Source organism: Acipenser ruthenus, chromosome 12 (genome assembly GCF_902713425.1).
Source record: "Acipenser ruthenus chromosome 12, fAciRut3.2 maternal haplotype, whole genome shotgun sequence".
Lineage (NCBI taxonomy): Eukaryota > Metazoa > Chordata > Actinopteri > Acipenseriformes > Acipenseridae > Acipenser > Acipenser ruthenus.
Window position 1 is genome coordinate 2,058,937 of NC_081200.1, and position 25,865 is coordinate 2,084,801.

The 25,865-nt window shown below is 40.2% G+C and overlaps 1 protein-coding gene across 2 annotated transcripts; it reads left to right on the plus strand.

Annotated features, from left to right (window-relative positions):
* Nucleotides 1–326: 326 nt before the first annotated feature.
* Nucleotides 327–25,261, plus strand: LOC117416953 (tumor protein p63-regulated gene 1-like protein). Of its 2 annotated transcripts, XM_059034303.1 has the most exons (8): nucleotides 2,330–3,769; nucleotides 3,987–4,012; nucleotides 4,580–8,196; nucleotides 9,031–9,122; nucleotides 10,795–10,959; nucleotides 17,174–17,185; nucleotides 22,216–22,369; nucleotides 23,635–25,261. In XM_059034303.1, exons 3-8 carry the CDS (start codon nucleotides 7,951–7,953, stop codon nucleotides 23,788–23,790), a joined length of 825 nt encoding a protein of 274 aa, XP_058890286.1. In that variant the 5' UTR covers nucleotides 2,330–3,769; nucleotides 3,987–4,012; nucleotides 4,580–7,950; the 3' UTR covers nucleotides 23,791–25,261. The 2 variants fall into 2 exon arrangements, 1 of the variants encoding a protein (XP_058890286.1); XR_009330660.1 differs by lacking the exon at nucleotides 17,174–17,185 and having other exon boundaries at nucleotides 327–3,769; nucleotides 10,795–10,996.
* The last annotated feature ends 604 nt before the right edge of the window (nucleotides 25,262–25,865 follow it).

The window sequence follows — 25,865 nt, forward strand, 5'->3', positions numbered from 1 at the left end:
TGAAAGCTTCTTAATCAATATCAAAATTCTTAGCAATGAATTCAGAGTAGGTCTACTGTACATTCCAAATAATAAAGTTTAACTTCTTATATTTGATGTTTAATACAGGGTGTTTCAAATGCACATTTTCTGTAAGATCGCCAATGGAGATTACAAGCCACAATCTAAAATTAGAAAAAAAGAGGCACACTTTGTTTAAATGCCAAAAACTAAATTGAATTGTTGTATCTCATTAGATATCACTTGAGTGTCCAGATGCCTTTTCTTCTGCATTGTTTTTTATCATCAGGCATCACATGTTCTGCTGTAAACTGCAGCAAACAAGTCATGTATATGTATACGATATGAATCACCCAGCACTTAGTGCCAGTGCTCCACTGGATACCAGAACATTGGGTACGAGTGCAACATCAGCATAGTAAAACTGGACATGTTTTTGATCAAATATAATGGCCACTAAGTAAACACCAAGCTGTCATTAAGAAGATGCACACTGTATTTATTTTTGTCCTCGCTGTTTTCCGGCTGGGAGGATGCATTATTTATGTATTTATTTAGCTAGTATTGTAAGAGAGGGCTGTTTAAGCCACATGGAATGAGCCAGAACAGTTCTGAGAAGTCTGGCCAAGCCAAAGGCTCTGGACTAGTTTGGAAGATCGTGACTCAAAGTCCAGTATCAGCAATAAAAAAAACAGTGCAAAAGAAAGAAAAGAAGAGAGGAGAAAAATGTGTTTCAGTCTTGCATTATGTTGGTGTTTCCCTGATTTTATAATCTTCAACAGCCTTTGATAGGGAGCTGTGCGAAATAGTTTAGGAAAGCAACTCACGGGGCCGTCACACATGCCAAGGACGGAACCATATCAGCCTGCTTGTATTTTAAGCATGGCTGTGTTTTGAGGTAAAAGGAAGGCAATGGCAGAGCTAGACAAAGCCACAGAGCCTTGGACGATGGCAGTGTAACATGTATTTATTGTTTTTACAGAGCGAACAGCACAGAAAGAAACCGCAAAGCAGCGTGCCTCTCTCAATCATGGCAGACATGACGAGTTGAAATGGGTGTCAGCGACTTGCAGATGGTCTACAAGCTGTAAACAACTGCAAGCTTACCAACTGCGGGAAATTCAAAGATTATACTAAAACTAGGAATAATAACATAATATTGAATCAGCTCTGGTAGAAAATCTGAAGAGTGGAGCATGATGGCAATAAAATGAACTTGCAGTATGGAAAAGGATAGCTGCAACTATGTCTTCAGTGTTTTACAGTACCAGCGGTAAGCCGTGCGGCTAGAGCATAGGGACGGACGGTTATTTAAAGAAATGATTCAGTTAGTGACTCGATGATAAAGATACGCTGAGGATCTACTTCAGTCATCTGAATCTGCACCTGGGCGACCCAAACAAGTGCAAGAGGGAGGCCACTAAAGGAAGCCGAGTGCAGGGAGATTCTCCCATCAACAGACACGGATTCAATTGCATAAAAATCTCTGCATCTGCTAAACTACCAGAAAGCTTGCCAAGATCCAAGTTGATTTTAGAGCTTCAATTTAGGCCAATAAGAAAAAAATTAAAAAAATAAAGAAAGCGCTGTGCTGGTTTACAGAGTGTAAGAACTTGGAGGGGATCCAGGGTACAGTTTGTTCTTGGCACAGGCCGGAGTCTGACTGTGACATTCGTAAAATGTCAGGCAGCGCTGCCAAATGAGCAGAGTCGAGGAACTGCGGTTTTAACCCCTGAATGAAACTGCACTCTCTGTTTTTTTTTCTGAGTGGAGTACATCAGGACACATGGATGTGCACACGTGTGTGTTTGCAGGTCCTTCAAGTCTTCAGCGTCAGCTTTCTGTAACGGGCAGTGTTATAACATGCAGTCTGTGCATAAAACACAGGACTGAGCAGCCTTTCGTTACACAGTCCTCGATTCTAAGACATATACTGTATGTATGGAATATTGATAGCTGATCCATGAGGTTTATAATATAATACATTTCGTGAACTGCACGTTCTTAAAAAGCATAATGGATTATGCTGTGGTTTAATGAGAATTACTTTGACATGACCACAAGAACTTCAACTGATGGGAATTGAATTGAACAAAAAAAATATCTATCTATCTATCTATCTATCTATCTATCTATCTATCTATCTATCTATATATATCTATTTATCCATCAGAACTCTCTTTGTCAATCTAATACATATGCAAACTCTGCATAGATGTTTATTTCAGATAAAATGAGTAATTGTTCTGAATTCTAGTCTCCTGTTTCTATCAAAGAGATCTGTTCCTCATCCAAACTAGAACCTTCTGGCAGCATGTGCTGGTTTCGTTCATCCATTGGGACAGCAGATGCAGGATTGTGATTTGGATTATTACGCGAAGCATGGCAGTTTTGGAGCTTCATGTTTTGTTGACCTTCTTTAGGCTTTATTATCACAATTGCAAAACTTAATCTCATGCACATAAAACATATATGAGTGTGCCAAGTGAATTTTTTCAAATACTAACTAAATAAGTTAAAGGTCTTATTTGATGATGTGATTTTTAAAACTGCGTGCCTCAGAGCCCTGTGAGAAAGAAGGTCCCAAGGCTATTCTGAGAGCTCATCACACACCACCTTCACAGGCAACCAGCCAGATCCCAAGAATATTGCACTGCACTCGGGGCGCAGACCAGGAATACAAAAACAATCAATCCACTGCGGAACCTGTTAAACTATTCTCTTGCTTTTTAGCTTTCAGACTGCCCTTCAGGGATGAGAGAATGAAAAGCCGTGTCTCTTCCTGGTTTTGCATCTCTGACCAGGGTTACCCTATGACTCCCTGTACACTAGGACCATTTGGCACCGCTCAGGCTTTTCAACACACCCCAGTGCATTCGGGTACGTCTGACCTGTCTCAGGTACCTTTCACAGCAGGACTACACTTCCCAGAAGCCAGAACTGTCCTTCTTTTGGTCCCATTGCCAGGGGTTGCGTCTCAATTCTTATCTTAGTTCTGCTATGAAAAAGGGACTCTCTGTCTTCATGTAGGTGTACCTCTTACAGTCTCTTACAGTAGGTGTACCTTTAGTGCAATTACAAGTTTGGTCCTAATTTATTATTTAGATCAATTGATTACAACCCATTGCCATTTTGCAAAGGCTACTGTCATGTTCTGTCTTAGCAGTGGGCAAGGGACAAATCTGATCGCAGAACGCTGTCAATGAAATGGAAATGGGCTGGAGAGAAAAGGAAAGTAGAAAAGGTACTGTTTTCTATTTGAATTTTGTTATTAAATAGAGCAGCAATCTGTGCAAGTCTGACCCACCAATTTTAAACTAGTAGTCCAGCATCCATTTGGTCTGAGCTATAATGTTCCCCAGCTAGCTCATGATTTCAGATCTCCTTGTACTTCGTAGGTTCCCAGCGTCCCAGTGGTGAATTGTGAATATAGTGCATGTGCTAGCTAGAGAATGGTTCTTAAAAATGCCTGGACAGCCAACTGCAGCCTGACTGGGAATTGCTAGAAACCCGTGACCAATAAGTCAGGATTTTAATTTAAAAAAAAAACTATAAGAAGTACAAAAACAGTAACAGCCTTGTACTTGTGAGAGGAGACTCTGTGAACGCAGCAGCGCACCACACCGAGAGCAGCGGCTTCCCAGACTGTGATAACATTACGGCAGGACTACAGCAAATGACTGCGAAAAAGACATAGCTGGATTTTTTCAGGTTGAATATAAGGAAAGCCATATATACAGAACATACTGAAAGTACTCATGACTTCAAGGTAATGTTGCGTTTTAATTACCCAAAATACATTTTACTCACAGTGTCAAAATTGGAGAGTGTAATATATATATATATATATATATATATATATATATATATATATATATATATATATATATATATATATATATATATATATAAAGCATAGCTTTGCATAATTCCTTCCCTTTTTCACTTTCGAGTTCACATTGTTCTGTTTATTTTCTGTATTCCAGGAACAAATGGCCCCATGAGAATGAAAGTAAGCATTACCATCTGGCAGCCTGCAGTGACCCTCATTGCTGTTCACGTAGGGTTCATCTCTCAACCACAGATCTCACGCAGAGCACCTAACAGTCTTAACAATGCTGCTGTTAATGACCTTTTCTAACTTGTAATTATCTCAATGCTCTTGAAAGAAGCAGCAGAGAGAAAAGTAGTGTATGTATTTCGTGAATTCTTCCCAGACGCCTATTTGAATTGTGTGGGAGTTGGACAGGCTGCTATAAGCATTACCAGATTGTGGGTTTTCTTCCTATCAGTTCTAGGATATGGTCTTGGGTTATTTGCAAAACTGTGCTCTAAACCTATTGTATTTAGCTTCCCTATAAAAGTCTGTCCTAGTTACTCTTCTCTGTAATTTTGCAGTTTGCCTTGTTGTATCAAAGTTAAGCATGGTTTGGGCAATCTTCTGTTTTCACTGCATTTTTACTGCACAAAATTGTACAAGGTTTGTTTAATCGTATTTGCGTACACTCATTTTATAATGAACTTTACACGCTGCTTGTTCGGTGCCCTACTGAAGTAACACGTTTTCTTTTCTACACAGGAGCTGCTCTTCGATTCTCTCAGAAGCCTTAAGTGCAGTGCACCACCCGTGGCTCTATACTGCCATCTGGTGGCTTAACCTGTAACCTGCAATTCTTCAGTAACGTCGCAGTTATCGTCCCACTGTAGAACTGTTTCCACATTGCTCAGTGGCAAAGGGGTTCAGCAGCCTTTTGCCTGCTTAGTCTCAATGGGGGTTTCTGATGGCACCTGTTCTCTCTCCAGTCGATGCAGTGGGATCAAGCACTTTATTCTGACACTCAAATGGGCATCCTTTTTTCTTCTACACAAACCGACCAGCTGATTTTCATGAGCGCTAAATACAATTCTATAATTTTAGCATGTGGTTTGTTTGTGATGAACGTAGCTAACTGTACCTATACCTACTGTGTGCTTTTCAACTGGAACATCCTTGAATTAATATGTCCATGCTTTACCTGAATGGAGATGTTTAATGAACAGAACATTGCTGCTGATGTGCTGACTAAACATTCTCGTTCACTGGGATCTCACTGAAACGTGTATGGCAGGGAGATTCATTCCACCTGCCATATAATACAAATGGGAAAACTACAGCATGTGGACTTTTAAAGTGCAATATATTATTTTGATCTTAACTAGATGGATAATCTTATAATTTTCTGAAGCCACTGTATGTCAAGAGTCAGTTCTTCCATTAGGGCTTGCGATTCAAATACAGGATAGGATGAATGAAACTGCCTTTCTCGATAGTGAAACTTGGAAACGAGACGCGGAGCTGAGTAAAGCTTAAAGAGCATTGGAATAGGTGCATTGAGTCCAGGGGGGTTATGTTAAAGAAAGGAATAACTGCAATCTCTTCTTCTGGGTTAGCCCATAACATTAACAGCCAACTAGTACTGTATCGACTTTGCGTACACTACAATACCTTACTTTGCTTTTGAACAGTTTGCCCTGGGACACAGTAATCTGAGGCAGGTGCAAAAGAAGCTGTTTGTGTTACTGTGTAGCAGATTACAGCAACTTCCAGGAAATGCTCCTCACAACTTAAAGAAGAGGTGACATTACTGCAGGACCCACACTGTGAGCATTAAAGGAATGCGCAGATATAAATTTCACTAAAATCAGACAAGGCTTATGCAATACTGCAATACAGCTTTTTGTTTACCAGTCAAAAGGCCTTTCGGACATCTTATTGACAGTAAAGCTCGGCTAAGTGTTAAGTTCCCCTTGGCCGCAACACGCTTTTGTTGTTGTTTTCGTGAGCGAGGCGTCTGCTGCAATGACAGCAATCTTAATAGGATTTGTTGAAGGCAGGCGCCAAGGTATAGCTGGTGTATTCAATTATCCCTGTGCATGAAGTTTAGCTACACAATAGGAAGTATTATTATGAGGCTACGCGAAGTCTGAGCTCCTGTAACTTTCCAAAAAAAAGAATAGTCCTCATGGAAACGCTATCAGCAGCAACATTGTGTTGCCAATGTGAGTTACTGTTTAGAAGCCCTTGTCACATAGATGCCAGTAAAGTGGTTTAGTAGGAGACTAAGCCATAATGACAAGTTGTTGGCTGGGTTTCAAACATTCTCTGTGGTATCCCACTGGTGGCCACATCTGCTAATTTTGTTTTATTTTTTTTTTTGGAAAAAACGTGTTTTCACTGAGCTGAAGTAATCTGTAACATCTTGGTACGGTACCAGTTGGCATATTAGAGAATGGGGTTATAACTGCATTTGCCTCAAACTTCAACACAATTATGGGACTTTTTGCTGCAGTGCAAAATGTGCTCCCTTTTTCTAACTCTGAATACACTCAAGCTAATTTTCCAAAATTAAGTTCTCTTTTCCACATCTATGTTGTCTCTTGGTAGATTTTGCTCTGGAGCAAAACGTTTTGAAATCACCCTGTTAGTGTTCAAATCTGCAGGTATTTCCTGTAAAACAAAAGCCCCCTACATTCAATGTTTAAGTCCTGCTGATGGCAATTCAGAGTAAAGCTTTGACAATCTAGGCTTCTGAGGAAGTACAGTGCACAGACCATGCTCCAGTACTATACACACGAGGGACATATTGTGTCAGCTTTGATTTGAAATGAAGTTAATATAAATGCAAAGAGGTCGTCGGGTTGCTTGAGTTTTTTAATGGAATGCGTCACTACATTGTCTTACTAGTTGCCTCCTTGTTTAAAACGACGTGGAGCGGGTCCCAGCGTAGGTACTACAGCTTATGCAAGATGCAAAGAGCGTGCAGTGTTTGCATGCATACTGTTCATTTCCAGGAGACAAATCAATATTGTATTACAGGTACAGCACATTCTCTTTTTTTTCTTCAGTGACATCATAATCTATTTCAGTATGCAGCCTGTCTCCTGTAGCCCTCGCTGGCACTGTAATAGTCTCCTGTAGCCCTCGCTGGCACTGTAAATATATTTCAACCTGGTTCTAAAGGTCCCATGTAATGTGGCTCCCGTCTGAAGCTGCACTATCGATAGATCTCATTACATTCCCATCAGTCACACTGCCCTTTTAAAGAACAACCCCCTATAAGTAATCAGGTGCCTGAAATATGAACTGTCTGAGTAATTCAAGTATTTGAAATTATGTACACTGGCACTCGCTTTCATGGAATCATGATGCTTGACGCTGCCATCTTGTGGAAGCTGGAGCGTACTACAGCATTGTATTATTATTATTATTATTTATTATTATTTATTTCTTAGCAGACGCCCTTATCCAGGGCGACTTACAATTGTTACAAGATATCACATTATACATTATTTCACATTATACAGATATCACATTATTTTTACATACAATTACCCATTTATACAGTTGGGTTTTTACTGGAGCAATCTAGGTAAAGTACCTTGCTCAAGGGTACAACAGCAGTGTCCCCCACTGGGGATTGAACCCACAACCCTCCGGTCAAGAGTCCAGAGCCCTAACCACTACTCCACACTGCTGCCCTGTAGGAAAAAATTGTAGGAAAAAAAACCCTACTCAATTAGATACTACTGTACAGGACTATAATTAAAACTTGCTTCTCACGTAATGAATTTTTGCACATTACCGGTAAAACGATTAAGCATTTTCCTCTCTTCAAGTGCATAGCTCAGTAGCCTAATTTAATTTCTGTTCTCTTGTGTTATGAGACCAGAATAGGATATACTCACACAATATAAGACAGCAGGCTGAATGACTATTGCAACTGTTGGATGAACAGCAGTCCCTCAGTCGAGAGCTTCACGCAAAATGTAAATGTCATCAATTTTAAACCTCCTTTGCATTACACTTAATACTATAGCTGGCAGCTGTTAATACTTTCATGCACATGAGTTCAGGTTAGCACCCTGTGTTTTTTTTCACAGCACGTTACTGGCAAGTAAGCTTGGATCAAGATGTCTGCCGGGGAGCAGGGTGACTTCAAGTTTGTAGAGTTGGGAGAGGAGGCAGTGGAGCAGCAGTCCACAAAACCTGGAGAAAGACTGGAGGAGCCAGTAGAACCAGCCGGGCCAGCGGAGAGGGGTTCTGACACCCAGCCAGAGAAGCCCTCTGATAGTATCCCCCTTACAAACCCCCACACTGTGCGCGTGAAGAGGGAGCCCATTGATAAGCACAAGCTCAAGAGATTCTTTGTTCTGAGGGTAATGCAATAACATGTAGTGTTATTATTATTATTATTAATAATAATAATAATAATAATAATAATAATAATAATAATAATAATAATAATAATAATAATAATAATAACAACAACAATAATAATTCATTTTCAGCAGTATTTTTTTAAGCAGGTGGCAAAGACAGGACAACAAATACAGCAGTTCAAATTTATAAATTTCAGTATAAGTTGTACGCTTGCTTTAAAATGCACAATAGTTCAATGATTGCAGATGAGAGGAGTGAAATGTCAATGTAGCATTGCAGGTCTTTACAGTTCACTGACAGCCAAGTGCTTTGACCCGTAGATTGCTTCAGAGGACCTTTTAGAAGTGAAAACTGCAGGAGGATTGATAGGTTTACAGAAGGCTCTGGGAAGATTTCATTCTCGGCTGAGTCATCCGGTATGATCAACAGGGAAAAATGGAATAAATCAATCAGTTTTCTAAGTACTCTGCTTGATAAACAGATTGTTGTGAGTTCCATTTAGACTTTTAAGGAATCCAGGAAAGATTATACTGTACAGCTTTAGTGTGAAGCATTTCTTAGGTTTGATTCACTTAAAAAAAACAATAAAAAAATATAAGCTGGTGGCCGATTTTGCCACAGTGGTTTGAACCCTTATACAGTACTGTGTTTATTTTACCACTAACCTCTATTTACATCTTGTGTAAGTTCTATCCCGTATTCCGACTGAGTGCAAGAACATATCTGGGGGTTCCTCATTGAAGGGGATTCAGTGATTAGTATTTAGTAGATGCAGTCGCTATGGTTTTACTGTATAACTCAACTGCTCCTGTCTGTGTGTGTCTCCCCAGCCTGGCGCTATTGAACAAGCAATTAAAGACATACAGTCCATGATGGATGAAAAGGAAGATGGAAGTGTTCAAAGTGTCTGGCTTTTAGCTGAGTGAGTTTAATAATGGATTGCCTGTAACAAAAGACAACAGTGTAACAGGTTCTATATAGTATTAATAATAATCATACTGCTCATAATCATAACAATACAGAATAGCTAAACAAACATTAATAAACAAAACACATGCACAACAGTGTTTAAATATGCACTCAATCCAAGAGCATTGAAACGAGTCGATACTGTTTGACACATTATCCCTTTGTTGTTCGAAGTAGTCTCTACTTTTAATGGGTATTGTTTTGTATATTCCTGACTAGAATGTACTGTGTCCTTGGGGGTTTGCAGTGAATCCTGATTTCTTTAGTGAAGGTGATCATAACTTGAGGCTGTACACGCTTGGTGTTGTAGCAGAGGGAGGTTAGAGATAGAGTTGTCTTCTACATACAGTCAAAAACTAAACTGGCTCCTGCTAAATAAAATTAACTAAATTCAACTTGGAGGAAGTACTGTAGACAAAATTCTAGCATTGGTAAGACACCCCTACAGCCATACTTGCACAATGGTTTTCTATCACATGGCTGAGGTTCTGCAGGTAGACCGTGCACACTGTCATTAATGACAATATCTTTGCATTAATACAGTACCATGAAGATGCACTTACGGTAGCTTTTCTTCGAGTCCAAATACCACCCATTCCTAAAAGGGTTATCTTTGAAATCCGGATAAACTTCATCCAATTAAGCTTTCAGACATATTGATGAGAATACAGCTTCTTACAAGGCACTCGCTAGCATCATTTGCTTGTCTAGTGTCACTTGAAAGGTTCTTTGGGAAAGGCTTAATGCATTTTAAACAGCGCGAGAGTCGAGTAAATGAAGGGAGCTGTTTGAGAATTATGAACATGAATAACTATAAAGGTCTTGGCTTAATGTCAAAATAATGAAGCCATTGTGCCTTGTTATCGAGTGTACCTTGCTTCAGCTCTACGGATAGTCCTCAGTTGAATTTTACCAATCATTATAACAAGAACCAACCGCAGAATAGAACTGACTCATTCACACACTTATCATTGAATTGCACCATTCATTATAGTAGGAAGCTGCTGGCCGCTCACCATTAGATAACCACACCCCTGTGGAGATAAGCAGCAGTCTTCCTACTTTATATTTAAAATACCTCCAGGTCTGGCTACAAACCCCACTGTCACTAACCTTCATTGCTTGGCTGTGTAAGAAAGGAATCAGGTGTTGTGTTCTGTGTGTTACTAAGGCAAGGTGTGGGTAGCACAATCACTGAGGTGGGGAAGGAGATGAGTGTTACACAGGCTTCAGTCCAGCACGCAGCACAACACTGATACTACCAACTCTGTATATTCCTACTCGTTCCTTGAGACCACAAAGTGAAGAACTTGTTCCAAAAATCATCTGTTTTGAGCTTTTTGCTGTTGTGCTCCTCGTTTGTGGAACTCTGTTCCGGTTGACATGAGGCAGATTGAAACGTTAAATTCTTTTAAGTCTAAATTGAGACGATTCTTTTTTTAATGTGCTTTTATAGAGTTGGCTGCAGCTGGAGTGTGTTGTACACGTGAGCTCTGTTGTTTTGTTTTGAGCTCTGTACAGCACTCCGGGATGCCATGGCGTGGAGGACGCTTTTATACAAGTCAGTTTGCATTGTGTTGCATTGTATTGCTAATGAAAAGAATCCTTGTTTGTTTCTTGTGCAGGGTGGATCATTGGAACAATGAGAAGGAGCGCATTGTGCTGCTTGCAGAGAACTCCCTCCTGATCTGCAAGTATGACTTCATCATGCTCAGCTGTGAGCACATTCAGAGAATCCTCCTGAACTGCATCAATCGCATCTGTCATGGGGAGTTCACCTTCCCACAAAAGTCTCTCGACAAATGAGTACCCCTTGTTAAAGAAGCGGTAAGTCTTCCCTTGTATACAGTGTTAATATCCAGTGTGCCTGTCTGAAAGAACCACGCTTGATAAAAAGCTAAAGGATTTGTAATTAAACAGATTCTTGCAAAGAACTGTTTTCAGTTTGGCCGACATGGTTGCTAAGTCACCAATACTTGCAATCAGTATAGTAAAAATGAAACCACTGACTAATCAGACATGAATCATTACATGATGTGTTACAGTTCTGAAAACACGGGATTGCACGTTACCTACATGCAGGAGCATAAACCGTTCTGAAGCTGTAAAATAAATCTTACACTTCTACTGCTATAAGACTCTCATACAAGGACTGGACTTTACCTCACTTTTTGGACAGACAAAATTCACATTGCAACAAATTTGATAACATTACCAGTTTAATTTTGGTATTTTTTAGTATGTTTTAATTATTTATTTTGTATTCTGTTTGCACATCAGTATTTGCTTTTAACCTCCTGTCCAGACATTGTGACTGGGAGGTCACTAACACTGCACGAAATGCACAGGAATTAAAAGTCTCAACATGACACCACATGCTTTCTGCACAACTGGGTGTACAGAGAGGTAATAAACACATGGAAATGAGCAGGGGGGCTGCTGTTGTCTCTCTGCATGCATCAGTCACCTCAATTATAATAACAAGGGCCCTGCTTGACTTCAAAGGACTTGAAAACAACTTGACAATGCAGTGCTGAGAAGGAGTGAGCTTCACACAATGAAAACAGCAGGAGACCTAGGGTTATTGTAATTACGGTCAAATTAAGACCTGTACTACTGAAGGACCTGCAGTGCTGTAGGAACTGTACAGTAGTTTTCAAAGTGTAATGAACACCCTTTCATATATTTGTGAGGGTTATGAGGGGTGCACAGAATATATCTGCACACCTTTTGCACCAGTGTACGGCTGTATCAGAACATTTCAGTAGTTCTGCAAATACTAGATGTACACAAGTAATCCTGCTTGCATGTGCGTAATAGTCCAGCATGCGTCTGTCTTTGGGGGGATGATGAGGCTGTGGTAATCATGAAGTTCCAGGATAACATATGCATGGTACTGAGACCTTGCTGGAGTTCTTGGTTACCCACATTGTATTCAATTATAAATAATATGTCACTTAAAAGTGTATCTGACTTGCAAATACTGTAGAAACAAGACAAAGGAAGTTCTTCAGGTTTTACTGTGGATGTGTTTTTTCACCTGAAAGACTGACATTATTTTAAAGGGTTTGTAACTGCCGCTGTCTATGAATTCAAGCCAAAAAGTGCAGTGACCAACATGTCCACCAGGTGTCACTATGGCTTCATGTGCATGTCAGCTGAAGTTAATTGAGTCTTTGGTATGACAGTAGAGAGTTTAGTTTTATATGAAGTGGTAGGCCCAGCCCCACAATGATCAGGTGTTCGAGTAAAGGAAGGTATTATTAGCTATTAAGCTAACCTAGTTAGATTAGTAAGGGAGCGTGCCTGGTCAGTTTACAAAGCAGGTTTTTCTTTTTTTTTTTTTTTTTCCTTTGTGAGTCTGTGCTTTAGTTGGTTGGTGTGGTTGCTGACAGCTGTTTTGACTCAGTCCTTGGCAGGGCTGAGTTGTACCTGAGGTTCCCAGGTGAAAAGATTTCTCACATTAATCTGCAGCTCCACCCTGCTGCCCCACCCTGCATTCCTCATGTGATTGTCTCACTGTTGGGTTTAGAGGGCTTCCCAGCCATAACACTGTCATTAATATCTAATGATATGTCACGTAGGCTGGTTCACCCTCCACTCCCTACCAGGTGACAGATCACTGCTCACACGAGTTGTAAAGTAGGATAAACACTTTCATTGCCTCTTTCCATTTCCATTTGTGTCCTCTCAATTTTATGAACTTTTTAAATGTACATGTACAGATGTGTATACAGTAAGCTTGGCTCGATGTATGATAATATTTATTTATCCCACCAGATATCTAATATTTCCATGTCATGTTGTGTCCTGACTTTCGAATGGGCCACCCCAACAGTGCAATAAACACAATACACTGTGGTTCACAATAGATATAGACGCACATCACTCCCACACACTCTTTTGTACAGCAGGTTTGCAATAGTTCTTGAATTATGTCAATGGATTTCTTGAAAGCAACAAATCTATACTGTAGGGAGGGAAATAAGATTCTCCTTGCGTAGCAGTTTCGCCCATTCCAGGTTTTACTTTGAGCTTCATTATAGGTAACAAGCTCAGGTGTGCCGTTAAATTTGTAGTAAAACCAGGAATGGATCAAAATGCTATGCAATGAGTCTTTATTCGATCCCTATTTTATAGATTTTTTGTTGTACATTATTGTTGACTTTTTTATAAATAGCATTAAATGCATTGGCACCCTTGTTAACTTTTTAAAATTCATAAACCATTAGTAATCTCAGTGCATTTCTCTTGGCTCAAGATTTTTGAAATATCATTTTGTAGTTTCTTTGATTTACATGATGTTAAACAAGATATCAAAATTATGTTCATGTAGTTTTTTTTGTTTTTTTGTTTTAAATGGTCTCATCCTAAGATTCTAGGTGATGCAACACCTTTGGTCAGCGCTGTTGGGCTCAATTCGCAATACCCTGTTGAAGGCTTTCAAATCTTTTGAAAGCCTTGAATAGGACACTTCACTCCTATGTCAAAACAGCCATATTGTGGAAGGTCTGTGAGAGCCAAATAATGTATGACTCAAGAGCTGTCCTCTGGACAGCACGAGGATCCTCAGTCAGCTGTTACATTGCAACAAAACAAGCGGCTGTAATCACTGTAAGGGCTGCCACATGCCAGCTTGACTGCAACACCAGGTTACCTGCAGATGCCAGCAGGCATGGCCCAGGGCAATTTGAAAAGCTATGGGACAAGCACGGTACTGAGCTTCTGACCTGGTATTTCCTTATTCTTCTTTTCAGGCTTTAACTTGCTGTTCTTTGCAAGCCAACGGATTTTTCTTTAAACTGAAAAAGAGTTCCGCTTGAACCCCCGTTGTAAATAGCATCACTTTGTCACATACAGGTGTATCGATTACAGCCTGCATTCACTTTCAAGTACGACACACACAAGAAAAGACATGCCGTTGTGTTGCTGGAGATGGTTTGCATACATGCTACTGTAATTCCAAGTAGATGTCTCATCCTGTGCCTGTGTTAACACTTGCAGCAATTACACAGGTTGAACAGCAGGCGGTGCTAGTGCCCAGCTGTAAAAGAATGGTCCTGCCCATCCTGTTGAAATGCAGCAAAGCTCTTTTTTGCTCATAATCTCTACTGCATTTATAGTCCATGCCATATTTTGTATTATATAGTCCCATTTAAAAGAAACCCCATCTGACAGACGTTGTTGAAGTGTATTCTTGACCTTTAACTTGTAAATATATACAGAGTTAATCCAAGCAGTAAACAGTTCATGTTACCACAAGTAAACTGTACTTAGTTTTACAACACTTTGCTCTGCTTTTACCATGGGATACCACAGTTAACTTCTACAAGGGTAAAGCAATCACAGGCTCTCTTATAACAAGGAAGGACAAAATTGTATATTTCTGGTTTGGTAACTTTCCTTTCCTGGGTGTGTTTTTCTTTTATCAAAAAATCACACCAATGACCATTTAGAGAAGAGAGTTATCAGGGGGGGAAATGAGGCTGGACCACTTAAATGAACATACTTCAAAAATCCACATTAATGTTGTGTTTTTGCTTGCACAAAGAAAACCGTGAGTGAACTTAGCTTCTGCTGCTGCTGCTGCCGACCCAAACAATCGTGACACACATCAGAAAAACAATAATGTGGTTTTGTTTTTTAATTTTGCAGTTTAATAAAGAATCATTCATGCCCCGAGGTGTGGGAGCTGGTGTTCTTAAGAGAAGAACAAATGTTGGACACACCTGCCAGCTGTCTATTTTTTTAGTGGAGACTATTACTCCATAGCCTACAAGGTCATTCCCTCCAGGGGAACGTGTTGGGTAGAGGAAGGAGGGAGGGGTTGTTTTAGAATAGTATTGAGCAATCAGGAGATTTGTTTATTGGCTCGCAGACAATGCGGGCTGTAAGCCAGAGTCCACGACAGCTGAGGCCAAGCCTGGTATTTATCCACGGCGTTGACTTACCCAGAACACAGCCTTGTTGCAAGAGAAGGTATTGGAATTTCTATTTGTGCCCTAGAGGCTTAAGCAAAAGAAAAGTGTGTGTGAGTGTATGTGTATGTGTGTGTGTCTGTGTGTGTAAGTGCATCTTTAAGTACTGTGTCTGCATGGTGGGGAAATAATTATTTGCTTTAAGCTAACATGAGGAATAATGACAGAATTGATTGAATAATATTTTACTTTTTGCTCGCTCTCTTCCCTCTGTCTCTCCCCCCCCTTTCTGTCTCCCTGTGTGAATAGTGAAAGTCCGAACACTCGATGCATGAATAAGATTAAGCATGACGTGCTTTGGTAATGAAGCCAGCCTGTCTGGGCTGGTCCACGAGCAGTGATAGCTTACTTTCAGAATTCTGTGGTTTTCGATACAATGAAAACCGCTCTGTGTTTAAACAAGGATGTATATGCAACACATCCACAACCCCCCCCACCCCCGAAGAAATTGAATGGGGGGGGGGGGGGGGTGCGGGGTGGTGAATGTTTACCATTTGTGGATTTTAGAAAGGTTGGGCAAACTACTTTGTAAATGACTTGTATGCTAACCTCCACCATTCCCTGGTAAATGATAGATTGCTTGAAACTATTTTCTATCCCAAGGCTCTGTGTTTTGTTTGCCAGGTGGTTGTCTGTCTTGCTTGTGCCTCATTTCATAGCTGCTGGGACAGTCCTGAGGTGGTTCATTAACCCAAGCCAGGGGTCACGCCTGCGAGGCTGGGGCTGAGCTGGGACTGTTCCTCCACAGCCGTACCATACCCTAAATTACTTCATTGAATTTTGCCCGCAGCCGTAGACCATTGTTTGCCCTAATGTTTATTTAACAAATTGCTACATTTAAAGTTTTCAGATGTGTATTAAGCAAGCAGATATAGCCAAGTCCAAAGCATTTTAATTCCAAGTTAAATTACCCTGAATGAAAATAATATTTTGACACTAATTTAAAAACCAAAAATACATATCATTAACATTCTTCATTCATCATCAGGAATGACTTTACCACACAAACACATACAAATGCTCTGAAAAATGTATTTTCTTTACAGCTAACTTTTTTTTTTTTATAATGAACACTTTTCAGTTTTCAAATGTAGGGCGTGCCAGTGCTGAAGAATGTCTCTTAGATCAAGAGACTGCACAGATAAGAGATGTTTAGGGGTCCCCGAGTGGTTCACAAGGTGTGCAGGGTGAGTCATACAGCCAGGGTTTGCACAGAATCACACCCTGGCTGTGCGAAGTCGCCAGGGGGGGGGGGGGGGGAGGTGTCACATTGGCCTTGGTGCTCCCATGGGTTAGGGACCCCTACGGTTAGGTGCCTAGTGAGCTCTGGTGGACACCTGCAGGGCTGTCCTTTGACATCCAGAGGAAGGTAGCTCGCTGACACCTGCTCTCAAGTTCCTAACTTGGTCGTGGATCGGAGGATGTCCGTCAGTGAACCTTCAGTTCCTCTGAGCTGTGTGGGGAATTGCTGCGGTGATGGAAGGAAAAAATAACTGGACATTCTAAATTAGGGAGACAATCATAATTGGCCGCGCTAAATTATTTTAAAAAAGTGGACCTCACAAGAAATGCAGAAATTCTAGGGGTTTAAGTGCAAATCTTCAGTGAAGACTGTTCCCCAGAATGCCCCAAGGAGACTTTCTGGGCTTCTCCTCTTAAAACATCATTAATATGTATGGGTTTTGATATGGAAGCACCTGCCAACCGAGCACCTGCTGGATTCCCTCAATTACAGGCCTGTCTGGTCTGCTGTGGTGCCCAAGGGGACTGAAACAGACTTGCATCAGATTCTAATTCTTTGTCCCCCGCCGGTTCCCCCCGGTCCAAAATATATTTCTGTATCTTCATTCATTGCTTGGTCTGTTGATTATAATTTGCAATCCAGTTTTTTTTTTGTTTTTTTTTTTTTAGATAAAACTAGCACTTTAAAATCAAGCCCCAGCTTGAAAGTGATCTATGCAAATTGTCAAGCGAGAAAGGTAATTATTGTCAAGAAAAAAAACAAAAAACAAACAGCAACCTGGAGATCGGAACTTGCGTTTACTGGAACATAAATAAATCATTGCACAGACTTATCTCATTTGTGATCTTTGGCGTTTTTGTAGACGGTGAGTAAATCCTGCACCCTTTATACTGTCAGCCAGCACGATGATAAACCGTGTCTCGTTACATTGCCTCCTTACGCCCTTTCATGCTTGCATGGCGGACGAGCACGCTTTAATTGAGAAAGCGTTTCTGTTTGGAGATGTGGAAAAACAAAACATCATAAGAGGTATTTAACTTTCAAAGACCAGCTGCATGCAGCGAAAATATTTTGCTGTGATATCTTAGATACTAACCACAGCTGTTTAAAATTTCATAAAAGAATGACACTATTCACAGGTTGCGGCAAAGAGAGATGCTAGTGACCGAATGTGTTAGATTCTCCGACATGACCCTTATAAAAGTTTACCACTGTATTTTTGCATGTGTTTTTTTTTTGCATATTACCTTTTTTTACCATTCTTTTCCCATGGTTATACTAATGCATTTCCCATAGCTTATGCTGGTTTGCCATGTTTATTAATATGCTTTACCATACCTTGCTGTTCTTTACAATGCTTGTCTAGGCTTTGCCATGCTTTCACTGTGCTTTATTGCACTGTGCTTTTACTGTGATAAACCTTTATAAGGACATTGTGGTAGGGTGTAGGACAGGATTTGGACACCTATTCATGTTAATTGCACCCTGTTGAAACACAATATGGGGGACAACAAAAAGCTCTTGGACAGGATATAAAAAACATGGTATGATATTTCATTGCTTTAGTTTTAAAAGAGATGCTTCGTATTAGATTTTAAAACTTTTCTATTTTCTCTAGATGAGAGGAAGTAAGCCTGTTTTAACCAATTCAATTAACCTTTATTTGGGATTTTTAAAATGAATGAATTTAGGAAACGATTAAGGGATGCAATTTTATTGCTGGCGTCCAGATTTTAAATATAGCGCCATTCACACTGAAGTGCAAAAATACAGTCAAATATCCAAGATACAAATTCATTTATAAACATTGTAAACTTAAATACAAACAAGATAAAAACAGAATTTCCTAAATACATTGTTAAATAGTACAAGCATAAAAACAAGATAGAACATCTCAGTTCATATTTCAAAACCTAGGAAGCCTAAGAAGAGAAAACAGCCGAAAAGAGGTGCGTTTTGAGAGGTGTTTGAAACTGAAGTAGAATTTGGAATGCAACTGGGCAGAGAGCTCCATAAGGAAGGGGCAATGCAACTAAAGGTACGCCTACCTAGAGGAATACGCTTAGGTGAAATGCATTGAAGAAGTCCTGAATTAGGAGACCTAAGCTGTCTTCCAGGGTTGTATGGACTAAGAAGATCCATGATGTAAGAAGGTCTTGTTTGTCAGCAGCAGCACATTGAAAGTGACACAGAAACAGACAGGTAGTCCATGCAAGCACGCAAGAACAGGAGTGTGTTCAGTCCATCTAGTGCCCGTCAAGATTCTAGCTGCTGCTTTTGGTATTAACTGTAAACGATTCATAGAGCAGCCAATGATTTTTTTTGTTGGCTAGCTGGTGCACTGCAAGGGTTAAACCACACAAGGAGTTGGGCCAAATGACACCAAACTGAGTGGATTTGCAGATAAAGCAACACCTGCCTGTGTCCTGAGGGCATGACAGGATGGTAGACCCAAAACCTGAGTGAGCCCCTGACACTGTGCCAGCATCGTCCAAAAAAAAAAAAAAAAAACTCACTTGAGGTCATTGTCAGCAAAGCAACAGCTTTTTCTCCCTTTCTGTTTTATTTCCTCTAGCGCTCTCCAGTGCAAATTTACTTTTCTTAATGTCAGCAAACAAAGCCGGGTGGCGACTAACTGCAGGGCTAAGAAACAGACCAAGGGCCTTTGAGATGAGGGCTGTTATTACTGGGGGTATAGAAGGGGATATGTTTCCTAAAACAGCAGAACAAAAGATGAAAGTACTGCCAAACCTGCTTCTAATGATCACCGCAAGCTCTTTAGAAACACTGTGGACTTTATATACAGGTGATTAAACACAGAAAACACTTTATAAAGGCTGACCTGAGTTGGAGTTTGTCGTGTCGAAGTTTGAAAGAGCACATGTGATCTATGGTGCTCAGCTGCATGCTATCTCCTGACTCTGTGCTTTATGCCCTGTTGTTTTTTTGTAGCGATGCTTGTAACATTTTTCCTAGTTTTGACATCTTTAAATCAGGGTTTTTCCAATAGAGAGTTTATGGGGTCCGAAGACTCGGGATGAGCTTGTTAATGAGAAGTCTCGTCTCCACAGTTGTAATGTAAAAGAAAAACATTGAAGACCACTATTCGCTATTTGTCATAGAATTGTATAAGGGTCTTTTAGTATAATAGAATTTTATAAGGGTCTTTTACAATAATGACCATGTTTCTGCGTTTTTACAGCTATGGATTTACCTGCACAGTACTATCTAAAAAAAGTGACGTTTATTGCACAGTAGGTGGTAAAGACTAACACAGGTGTGGGAATGTTGTGCAACACCACACTATTGAGATGCAAGTTGTTTGAAGGCTCCGAGCCTTTTTTTTTTTTTGTCCCATTTATACTTTTTAGTGCACATGATCTCCCATTAGTTGTTTTTTTCTTACTCGAGACTGGGGTGAGGTTAGCCGACAAGAAACCTCCAAAGACTAATATGGTTTGAATTTGAATCCACACCCTGGGAGAGAAGACAACCAGAAAGCTATTGTACAAAAAACATTTTTAATGAATTACTGACCTACAGCTATATATTGAAGATGTTTAGACCATAGGTGGAGTTTGACTTTTACATTTAAGGGACAGGGGCTCTTGTACTTATCAGATCCTTTTTAGCAATTGTCAGTGTTACACAAGTTTACAACCTACATGAAGTCAAATGCAGTTTAATCGCCCTGCAATTTTTCATTCGCTGGTCAAGTTGAGCAGCTAATGCTAATGTTGTGTATTGTTGCAGTAGCTTGCGTAGGTGCCATCAGAAGCTTACCCCACCAGCCACAAGTCTCGCAATGCCTGGTGTGAGGGGCCGTACCTAAAGCGGCAGTTGTAGCCATCGGCTGTGTAGAAAGTGTTTATGAAGGATATGGTGAATTTTTTATGTGTAAAATTACTGCAAACGTTCAATGTGCTTGCAATCAGTGTTCAGGAAAGAGGAGTCGTGGCAAACAAAAGAAGATCTACACAAATAAGTCTTTAGTCCAGGCTTAGAACAAACCAGTCATGCAGGATTGGGACCTTGCGACCCTGCGGCCCAGGGGTGAGTGTGCTGCCTTCATACAGTGCTCTCTATTGAGAGCTCCACACCCTGTCTGTTGCAAGGTCTTTATGGGTGGGGTGGGGGGGTTGAGTAAGTAAGAATATGCTGGTGCTACCCCTCAAAAGAATGTTTCTCTTTGTTGCGGGGTTAGGAAACCCTGACTCCTGAGCTGTATTCTGTGGAAAACTGGCAGGTAATGGATTTTTAAATTTTTTTTATTAAAGATAAGACTGGCAGATATTCATGCCTTCTGGATATAAACAGATTTGCACAGTGAGCACTGATTGATAGACAAAGCACAAAATATTTCATTGTGCAAGAGCAATATATGCTGGAGGGCTGCCAAAGTAATCTCAGCCCCCGAGTATTTCACAGAGCTGGATGCTGTTACCAGGCATGCGAGCATCTTACAAGGTTTAATTAAATTTTAAAATGTGCCTCAGGTTTTTTTAAATTTTTTTATTAGCCTTATTAAAAAAAAAAGTTTTAAGTGTCTTTATGTTGAACAATCAAGAAATAACCTTCCAGGACTACAAGCATACAGTACATGGAGCGATCTTTAAGTTTGCAATGACTCCGAAGGGAAGATGGTTGACATGGCATAACTTTTAATCAGCTATCTGTATTAATTCAGATGTGGCCCCCGATACCGTAATCGCTACACACTTCTTCCCTTCTCTATATTCTGTTCATGTTAGGTTTGATTTCTGTTTTTCTTACACAGTTGTGTATTGTAAAGATGTGTGTTGAGAGATGGCTGCAATGCAGTTTGTAACTTCTCCCCTTGTAAGCCTACAGGTAAAACTGGACTCCCAGTCTACACAGTACCTTCTGATCAGCTGTCTCTTCTTCTCTCATCTCTTCTGTAGCCTTGCCATCTTAACTGTTACGCTACAGTAGGCTTATTAGAACTGAGTGATTAGGTAACTTTCACCCAGCGGCTAAAATCAAAACAGCGTTTCACCCGCAAGCTGAAAGTTTATTTTGGAAGCAGTTTGTCCTGCCAGTCTGTCGAGATGTTGATCAGCACTTGATGCTTTGTTGTGTTTCACTGTGTAACTTCACTCAGGCAGGGTTCCTCTGAAGTTATTCTTGAGTATTTCCAGGGAGCCGTGTTTGCCAGCTTAGCCAAAAGAGCTGCACATTTGGCTGATCTACCCCTATACAAGTTTACCATGGTAAAAGCATAGCAGAGTGTATTAAAGTATAGTGGAAGCATGGTAATGCTCTTAGTCATTGCTGCACATTGCTGTGCTGATGCAGTATGTGTGCTCTTAGTCATTGCTGCACATTGCTGTGCTGGTGCAGTATGTGTGCTCTTAGTCATTGCTGCACGTTGCTGTGCTGGTGCAGTATGTGTGCTCTTAGTCATTGCTGCACGTTGCTGTGCTGGTGCAGTATGTGTGCTCTTAGTCATTGCTGCACGTCGCTGTGCTGGTGCAGTATGTCATTCAGATGACCAATGTGTCAACAAAATCATAGTGTGAAAAATATATCTCATATTAATGGAAATCAATGGCAAGATCTCTGAAGCTCTGGGCTATATCTGGCTAGTTGTCTAGTTTTTATTTCCCTTTAACATTTATTTTCCATTTTCATAAATAGTATTTTTGCATAGCATAGAGTGCCACCAGTGCATTGTAACGTGCATTGTAATGTTGCACATGCTGCCACCAGGTGGAAAAATGTTGCAATTGCAGGAGGGGTCTTAAAAGGCACATCCAATCTACCCCCCCTAATCCTATACGTGTTTGTTTTGCTGTCTGGTAAAGGAGAGAAGGGGAAGGACTGCGCATTCTCTGGGACAGACTGCGGGAGCCAACCTTCGTGTCTCGCTGGAACCCTTTCTCGGGGGACTTTCCATTCTGCACCTTCACCGAGCACCCAGTGCTGGAGGCCAGCGACAAGTTCACTAAGATGTGTGTGGTAGGTACTTTATTCAACTGTCCTGCCGTATTTATTTATTTTAGTTAGTTATTTTAGTTATTCGTAGATTTAAAATACTTAACCTGGTGAAAAGCCATGGAGATGGATCATCTCGTTTACAAGGAGTAGAGATCACAAAGAGGTAGCAGAGCTCAGACGTTTCATTTCATTACAGTACACAGGGCTGGAAATAAGACTCCCATTGCATAGCGGTTTGATCCATTTCTGGTTTTACTACTAGTTTAATAGGAGGCTGTGTGGTCCAGTGGTTAAAGAAAAAGGCTTGTAACCAGGAGGTCCCCGGTTCAAATCCCACTTCAGCCACTGACTTATTGTGTGACCCTGAGCAAGTCACTTCACCTCCTTGTGCTCCGTCTTTCGGGTGAGATGTAATTGTAAGTGACTCTGCAGCTGATGCATAGTTCACACACCCTAGTCTCTGTAAGTCGCCTTGGATAAAGGCGTCTGCTAAATAAACAAATAATAATAATAATAAGACACACCTCAGCTTGTTTTCTAGACACACTGTGGCTCATAGTAAAACCTGGATTGGGTGAAACTGCTGTGCAATAGGAGTCTTATTTCCATACCTGGTACATTTCTGACAGGCTACAGTATGATCCAGCTGAAGCAATTTCACATGACATTCAAATGTGCTTTGATCAAAGATTTTAACAGATTTGGGTACTGTAGGTGTGCATGCAGAACCAAACCAATCTTTACTTTTGTAGGGGTTTAGAGCAGTCACTGTTTGCAGTCACTTTGTGCAATCACTTTGTGCAGTCACTTTCTATGATTGCCTACTTTCTCTGCCTGCATTTTATATAAAATAAAAAGGAAAAAAATATGCTTTCGTGTTAGCGGAAGGATTACAAACTAGAATAATTATTTTCAGAGCACAAGTTTGCAGCAGTTTGTGGGTTAATGTCTGACAAATGTGTAACAGTGATGAAATGTGCGCTTGGTCAGACAGGTAGCCTCAGGGTGTCATGACTGAGATTCATAGGAATTGTAACTGTGGGCTGAAATACGTCCATGAAGGAACACGCTGTATAAACAGGAAGTGACTTATAGAGCCATGCCTCGGAACTGAAGCAAAAAGACAATGGACTGAAAAAACCCTATGCACCTCCACTGAATGATTTGTAGAATGTTTTATTTATTTTTTTGTAATGAAGTATGGCCACTTTCCACACCTAATATCTCAGAACATTTCAGATCCAGACTTCATATTTGTTGAGTTATTCTTCTACTCCTCATCTCAGAGAGCTCACGAGAAGAACCCGGTCCCCGGCAAAGCCAACGGAGTCCTGGTGCTGAAGCAGCCCATCCTCATAGAGACCTACGTGGGGCTCATGTCCTTCATTGGAAACCAGAACAAGCTGGGGTACTGCCTGGCACGAGGGAACATGGGATTCTAAATGCAGTGCCACCACGCCTTGGCATCTCCTGTACCAATCATATATATATAAATACGTTAAACCTTTTTTTTTTGCATTTTTTCAATGTTTTTTATTTTTCGTGCACTGCAGCTATACCTGCTTTCAAACTCATAATATATACTTTTTAAATATCTCATTTTTATTATACAATATTTTTTTGTAATTTTGATTTTTAATTTTAAAAATATAACAAAGTGCAAATCATTCAAACTTGTTTTGGGCCCCCTTAAGTGGGCGGGGGTAGATGCTGTTAACGCCAAATTATTTATCTACAGTTTGGTATTTTTTTATCACCTTGCTTTTGGCCTTTGTATCCAAAGGCTAATTTACAAAAAAGATGTTCACTAATTAGGAATGCATTAAATGATAAAGAAAGCATTACATTATTCACTTTGAAAAGCGATTACCATAATTCTTCAGCATATAATATATTCTATAGTATACTGTTATTATTATTATTATTATTATTTGTTTATTTAGCAGACGCCTTTATCCAAGGTGACTTACAAAGACTAGGGTGTGTGAACTATGCATCAGCTGCAGAGTCACTTACAATTACGTCTCACCCGAAAGACAGAGCACAAGGAGGTGAAGTGACTTGCTCAGGGTCACACAATGAGTCAGTGGCTGAGGTGGGATTTGAATCAGGGACCTCCTGGTTACAAGCCCTTTTCTTTAACCACTGGACCACACAGCCTGTGTTTTTATTTCTACAAACCTATAAATAAAAACACAGTATACTATAGAATACTATAAAAGTATAATGAACACCTTGTGTATAAGGTACCTGTACATAACACACGCACACATTCTACTTAAATGTGTAAACTGGTGCTGGTTATATTGTGAAGATTACAGTATACTTTATTAGTCCCAGTTCTAATTTAGATCAACTAATGTGTTTCAGTTAATGCTGTCCACTCATTCAATTTATGTTTGTTGCTATAAATGCTGTTGGGATGTCATGTTTTCTTTCTTTGGATTGTTATAAGGTAATGGTAAAACATGCTATCTGTGCTTCTGACCAACTCTCATGAACAGTTACCAGCCTTTGCAGAGAGCAGGTGTCGAATGTGTATCTGTTTACAATGAATGCTACCGCAAGAGTTATTGTATATACGTTACTGAATTGGTGTCCCCACTTCAGCCAATCCAGTCCCTTGCGTTAGAATCAGAAACTTTAAAAAAAGATCTTTTTTGAGATCGGGGGTAAAACTACAAAGGAAACATGCTTTTGTTACAGTTTCTGATTGAGTGTTGTTTGGGTTTTTTAACATCACGCATCCTAACCAGTTTATATCAGACCTTTACAATAACGTAATGTTTTATATGTTTGCCTATCTACTGTAAAAGGCATCTTGAAGTATAATGTCTATTCATTCTTTATTTTAAGACAGTGTCATGATGAGGGTTTGACAGTAATCTGCAATATGGGAAATTCCTAACAGCCTTTCATTGCCCCTTTACTGGAAGTGTTCCAAAAAAAAGAACAAATCGCCTATATTTGGGCTTGTTTATTTGATAATAATAATAATAATAGATGTTTCCTGTTTGTGCCGACATTAATACAGTATATACTGTTAACCCTGTTAACTGGATTCACCCCTGTGCCCTCTAGAGAACTTTCAAAGATGTCGAAGTATAGTTGATACACCAGTGTGTAACCAACAACCTGCCCCCCCCCCGCAACACATGTGATCCAGGTATTATTAGAAAACGATTTCCACGTGGAAGTACAAAAGACATCCACAAATGAAGGGAATTCGAGGTATTTGGTTTTGGTAAAACCAGCACTCAAGATTGTTGAGTTGAGGTAAAAAGAAAGGGGCATTGCCAAATCATTTATGCAGCTGTCAAGTGTTAACACCCCTTCAGTGTTTTCTAAAGGAAGGAATTGAATTGAGAATCAGGACTTTATTGTTCCAGTTTAACATTGTTGTGAGCTGAATACCTGCAAGCACCTACTTGCACTGTACTGTTTAAATAGTGAAAGTGCAGATAAGCTCCGAAGAGATTTCTGTCTGTATCGAGGATCACGTTGAGGCTCCCTTTAC

Coding starts and splice junctions, on each gene's coding strand:
- LOC117416953 (XM_059034303.1), top strand. CDS start 7,951: ATGTCTGCCGGGGAGCAGGGTGACTTCAAGTTTGTAGAGTTGGGAGAG. Junction 8,197..9,030: donor AGAGATTCTTTGTTCTGAGG/GTAATGCAATAA, acceptor GTGTCTCCCCAG/CCTGGCGCTATTGAACAAGC. Junction 22,370..23,634: donor AGTTCACTAAGATGTGTGTG/GTAGGTACTTTA, acceptor TCCTCATCTCAG/AGAGCTCACGAGAAGAACCC.